The sequence below is a fragment of the Limulus polyphemus genome, unplaced genomic scaffold (assembly GCF_000517525.1).
Source record: "Limulus polyphemus unplaced genomic scaffold, Limulus_polyphemus-2.1.2 Scaffold4020, whole genome shotgun sequence".
Classification (NCBI taxonomy): Eukaryota; Metazoa; Arthropoda; class Merostomata; order Xiphosura; family Limulidae; genus Limulus; species Limulus polyphemus.
In genome coordinates this window covers 66,416-73,001 of record NW_013669630.1, presented here as the reverse complement: position 1 = coordinate 73,001, position 6,586 = coordinate 66,416, and the positions used below count along the sequence as shown (strand labels likewise).

Sequence of the window (6,586 nt, the reverse complement as noted above, 5' to 3'; positions counted from 1 at the left end):
CATCGGAACGAATTTACGGAAATTAACTAACGAACGGAGACGTAACAATTATCAACAGTTTTTTAAGGTAAATGTTTATATATTTTATTTTCCATTTATTCTACTAACTATATCACTAACTCTAGCTATTATTATCAATGTGCAATGAAATGTTTAAAGATATGTACATACCTTTTAGCTCTTCATTGTTAAAATATCTTCTTTGGGTTGTATACATAATTTCACATTTTCACTTAGAGTTTATTTTTAATGTTTAATTTTACTTTCCAATTCTTTAGCTTTTATTATTTACGTCAAAATGTCAACTGATGCCAGTAGGCCATTTAACATTACAATCGACAGAGGTGCTTTAGCCTCAGACAAAATGGTTTGCACTCGCCTATTTTTTATAATCCTTGACGAGCAAGGCAATGATTAGAAAAACATTTAAAAAATCAGTACACCTTTCAAATATGAATTTTAAAATAATACATAATTAACTAAAATATAAATATAAAACCTAAATGCAATTTAACTGACTATCAAACTAATATGTAAAATACCCAAGAACTAGGAACACAGATCTCAAAAATGAACTTAGCAGCAGTTTGCTGTCCATTTGAAACATAATTTATCACTTGCGTTTGCTGGTAAGATTGAGAGATTAGACTGGGAAATTTTCTCTTTCTATTGTTTATAAGCATGCCATTCAAGACTAGAAAAGACTGCTGCTTAGCAACAGATTACTTTGGAATGTGAGCGTGATATCTAACATTGGGGAGAAAGAAGTAAGTTCCTTCTTGGAATGTTAGCCATTGAAAAATGAAACTTATGTTTAATATTTAACCTTTCACATATATAAGCTTGTCTAGACTGTCATAGAGATAATGAGAGTAAGCTGAAAAGAAACATAAGCAACCAACTCTAACATATTTCAACTGCACACCACCACATGACAGCAGAAACTGAAGATTTATTAAGATATTTCAACTGCACACCATCACATGACAACAGAAACTGAAGATTTATTAAGATATTTCAACTGCCCACCATCACAAGACAACAGAAACTGAAGATTTATTAAGATAGTTCAACTGCCCACCATCACAAGACAACAGAAACTGAAGATTTATTAAGATATTTCAACTGCACACCACCACATGACAACAGAAACTGAAGATTTATTAAGACGTTTCAACTGCACACCATCACATGACAACAGAAACTGAAGATTTATTAAGATATTTCAACTGCACACCACCACATGACAACAGAAACTGAAGATTTATTAAGATATTTCAACTGCACACCACCACATGACAACAGAAACCGAAGATTTATTAAGATATTTCAACTGCCCACCATCACAAGACAACAGAAACTGAAGATTTATTAAGATATTTCAACTGCCCAACATCACAAGACAACAGAAACTGTTGTTTGTTTCTGAGGTTTCTTTCGAAATAAAGGACTGTTATCTTGTATGATATAAAACTCTGAGTTATAATGTATCTGATAATGCTAATTAATGTATCATTACATTTTGAATACATGTGCAGAAAGGAATTTAAGAAGTGCAGCACTAGTCATAGGGTTATATGACATTTTCCTAATTGCAGTGTAAAATGTTAAATGATTTGAAACATCTTTTAATTTCTAAGCTTTCACATTTTTTCTGGTTTTCTTTAATGCTATTTGACCCTACATATCCTAACTTAAATTCTAACCTGAATGACAAGTTCCAATCACAAAAAGTTTCAGAAGTGTGTGGTGCTGTATCAACATGTTTAAAAAATAAAATTTATTCAACTGGAAATAGAAATCACATCTTCCCATTCTTCAAATGAACAAAATCTTAAAACCTGTGTGTAATTCTAGACGTGTAAAACCTGTGTGTAATTCTAGATGTATAAAACCTGTGTGTAAAGCTAGATGTGTAAAACCTGTGTGTAATTCTAGATGTATAAAACCTGCGTGTAAAGCTAGATGTGTAAAAACCTGCGTGTAAAGCTAGATGTGTAAAAACCTGCATGGAAAGCTAGATGTGTAATAACCTGTGTGTAAAGCTAGATATGTAAAACCTGGGTGTAAAGCTAGATATGTAAAACCTGTGTGTAAAGCTAGATATGTAAAACCTTTGTGTAAAGCTAGATATGTAAAACCTGTGTGTAAAGCTAGATATGTAAACCTTTGTGTAAAGCTAGATATGTAAAACATTTGTGTAAAGCTAGATATGTAAAACCTGTGTGTAAAGCTAGATATATAAAACATTTGTGTAAAGCTAGATATGTAAAACCTTTGTGTAAAGCTAGATATATAAAACACAAGAATCAAGTAAACAAATGGCATGGAATCAATAAAGAAACCAAGAAATATATAAATAAAAACTGGTAACCATGGATTAGATTAAAAAAAAATGTTTGGGCCACTTTTCCTTTTTGCCTTCCTGATACAAACTGATATAATGTTGTCAGATGAGGGTTACACTAAGACTGCTACATATTTATTCCTGTTAATATACAATATGTATCTAACAGAAACAGTGGCATTCTTCCATACTAATCTGTAATTTTATAAAGATCTTTTCTGTAATACGATCTTCCTACTTATAAACCTGGACTATTTACAATAGCTAGGTTTTAAATTAGAAAATCCTACTAGTTATTGTGGTGGAGTGTGCGTACCATTGAATTAATTTAGTTATTACATGGGTACATTTTCAGAAGAAAGTAACAAATATATATACAAGCTAAAAATCACATTGTAACTAGTGAAAAATATTTGGTCTTAAGCTGTTGTTGTTGTTTTAGAGCAAAGCCATACAATGGACTATATGCCCTCTGTCCACCCAGGGAGATCTTTCGCTGATCCACAGACATGATGGTCTAATTTTAATAACACCATTAACAGTCATTTATCCTCAAGGGATTCTTTAAAATTAATGATGAAAAGTATATATTTCAGCTTTATTTCCAATCAGTGAAATTAAAAATACCTAATGAATTCTGGATACATAGTATTGGAAAGTTTAAAACCAAAAATAACTGTCCTAATGAATAAAATCATAGTTTACTTAAGTGAATATGGAATTTCTTACATAATTATACTTTTAATAATGTAACTTTATGATTGTACTTCTAATTCTAATCCTGCTTCTCTCATAAGTCAGACATTTTGCCAAAACATTTCTAAACTTCAACAAATGACCTTTTTTTTTTGTAACAACAAATCAACAAATTTTTGAAAAACATTTTGAAACTGATTTTTTCTTATCTCTTACTTTGGTACCAACCATGATGATCGTATAGTTAATTTTCTGTACAAAAAATCTAAGACATTTGAAAAATTTTCATTGCACATCCAACCATTTTTATATCATATATTTTTGGGCTTCACAAAAACGTGACAATTTAATTCTACCCCCACAATTCTCCATAAAGCCATTCTTTTTAATCTGAAATACTTGTAGAAGTCTGTTTGAAAGTTAAGTTAATCTATCAAACAATTGTTATTGGCAAGCATTTTAATGTTCCTACAGCTTATTCACAACTTAAGTCTCAATTTGAAATTTGATAAAAAAATTAAAACCAGGAAAATAAAAAAATAAAGATTCTCTTGATAACCACGTTTGAAAAATAATCCACAAGATTTCAATGTTTTAAAATAAAATCACAATTTATGAAGTAAAAGTATTAGTTAAGCTTCTTGATTTAACTATATCTTTTCTTCAAATTTAACAATTTATCTAATAATAAATACCAGCATTTTTTCTCATCAAAGTTTACTATGACATGTTTCTTGATTCAAGGTTGTAAGAAAACTCAAGAAGTGTATTTCTTATAATGTTCCATGGTGATTTATGTTTCAAATAACGCACTCTTAAGTATAAATAAATGTTGTGGCCAATTGGTTTACAATCAAATAAACTTTTAGTATAAACTGCTTTATGGCAACAAAAAAGTTAGAATACATAAATCATGCCATTAGGTGGCTCTCCTCTCCATTCGTGAAATGTTTAAAACAACATGAACTGTTGGTGGACATGTACCAGAAAAACACTGATTAATCTGTACATGACATCAATAATTACTGGAGAGGATTAATCAAGATTATCTGATTATTCTAGAACAATCAGTTTTAAACAAACATGTCTTTATAATAATATTGTCACATAATAAAATTCTGTTAGCCAAAATAAATTTACCTTTAAGAGTTTCCAAGTTTTGCTGTTTTTAAGTTGCATAGATTTTGATATCTCAGAATGAACATGGAAGTTATAAAATTCACAAAACACATTCCTCAGGGGCCATCATAATGTATGATAAACATACTGGTTATCAGTTAACAACAACCAAAACATTATGAAAAATATTATTGTGATAATTTTAAAGCAATATAGGAAAATTTCAATACAGTTTTCCTCAAAAACCCACTGGAATACTTTAGTTGTAAAATGTAAGTACAAATATTTAATGTATTAGTTCTTCATTACCAAACTTTAAGACTTGCACAAAAATTCATTTTGCATGTGGCTAAACAGCTTTCTTCCAGTCCTAGCAGTTTGTATATGTACCCAAGTTCTTTAACAGCATTTTACTTTTCCAGCTGCTCACGTACATGATATTTAAACAGAACTCATCTGCTACAAACACACTAAACAATAATTAATTTATTCAATTTTAATTGTATATGTGTGTAGGCCTGTTTTATTATAAGAATAAAACGTAAATATTTCAAAGATGGGAAATTTAGTTGGTTGATTTAACACCATCTACCTCATCTTGTCTGAACTGCTGTTAATGTGACCTTGGAGTGTACAGTACTTATTTTAGTTGGCTTTCCCATTTTCCAAAATAAAAACAGTATTATAGCCTTGTATATACATATATATGTTACAAATATTTTTCACCAAAGGCAAAATTGAAAAGACAATCTGTGATGTGGAGGCCTAAATCAATTTAGGTTACTGTATGGTGATTTAAAAGGGTAAAAAAACCCATAGATATTGTATACACTTCACCATTATAAGAGGTTTTCCTTCATTTGATGACAAGCTGTGTTGATGAGCCTCGAATAGGCAAAACAGTAGTCTACAGCAGAGGGTATACAGCCGATCAAGGACTGTATTAGGCGTTATGTCACAGATTCTATTTACAATTTTACATTTGGTGGAAAAGAAAAGAAACCTGTAACATATACATATATATATAATCATTAAACAGTTGGTCCACTGTATAACATTGAATAATGAATTAGGTGCACTGTTCTACCATGATACACACACCTAAATTAATTTAGTTTACTGTGTGGTGAAGCAAAGGGACTCGTAAACCTAACAGGTATAGTATTATTTTACATCTCCACTTATGTAAGTAAACCTGATAACTTAATAACCATCACCGTTACTATAATATGGAAAAATAGAATATTTGGATAATATATTTCACTGTCTTAAACTGCCTTACTAAAAGATTTCTTGTTGTTGTTTTAGTTACTAGCACTCCATCATTAAATGGTTTAGGCCATTCAAAATCAATTAATTTCCAATTTATTATTCTAAATATTATAAAAACTGATACAGTATGTCAGTGGAAAACAGTAAAAACAAATCCTGCAACAAACATGTTTCATTATGAGGTAAATTAATTGAATATTTTAATTATCCCATTAGCATGCTGGGATAACTCTCTTAAGTTACAATCGATTCAAAGAAAGTTTTAATTGTTTACTGAATGAAAGTGTGGGCAGCTTACGGTCTGCCATTCTGTTGGAAGGAGGTAAGTCACTTCCACTTGACCCATTGCTGGACGTGTCTGTGGTACTTGAAGCTGGAGATACAGGTGCTGCTTGTAAAATAGCCTGAAAAAGAATTATAAATGCTTAAATCAAAACATGGGTAGCAACTCTAAAATGTTTAATATATCACAAACTGGTGCAAGAAAAATATAACATCAATAAGAAACACTGGAAGAAATAAGGTTTCCAAAGGTTCTCTCTGATGTTACATCTCCACTTAATCCTTACATAGTTTTGATTCTAGAAATAGCATAAAGCATAGAACTGTTTTTACTATGCTATGCCAGTAGACACTTCTTATTCAAACAGACATAGCTCAAGATTTCTACAGTTTTCATTTCTAAATGGATTGAATTACAACTTCTTAATAAACTTCTGACTTAATATTTACAGCTGCAACATTCTGACAAACAACATTAATAGCACTCTGACCACTAATGAATTTCACGTTCCCCATCTGGTTTGATGAGCTACGAGCAAAACACATCGTTGGCTATACATATATAGTGGACACATCATAGTTGAAATACTATTATAAAAACCATAGACAACTGAATAAAAAATGTAGTGTTAAAAAACCTAGTAGGTCTAATATTAATGTCTTATGATAAGTTTAAACCATTAGTTTAACAAAATGCAATCAGAAGAAATAATTCAAGCAGGGTTTCGAAAACTGTTAGAACTAGCAACAGTAAATCATCAAGGTATCAAAAAAGTTTTAAAAAATAATTGTGAACAAAGTTATTAATAAATAAATCTTTTCAATGCAGTTTAAGAATGTAATTTTACACACAGTTTAAACATTACTTAG

The 6,586-nt window shown here is 30.3% G+C and overlaps 1 protein-coding gene across 1 annotated transcript in view; it reads right to left on the bottom strand.

The window, feature by feature from the left end:
- LOC106470463 (serine-rich adhesin for platelets-like) overlaps window positions 1–6,262 on the bottom strand; it is a 25,464-nt gene extending 19,202 nt beyond the window's left edge. Inside the window, exons 1-2 of the mRNA XM_022399070.1 lie at window positions 6,167–6,262; window positions 5,733–5,838 (exon numbers count right to left, since the gene is read on the bottom strand). Of these exons, the coding sequence (XP_022254778.1) occupies window positions 5,733–5,838; window positions 6,167–6,262 (202 nt within the window). The remainder of the gene's footprint in view (window positions 1–5,732; window positions 5,839–6,166) is intronic.
- Between the last annotated feature and the right edge of the window lie 324 nt (window positions 6,263–6,586).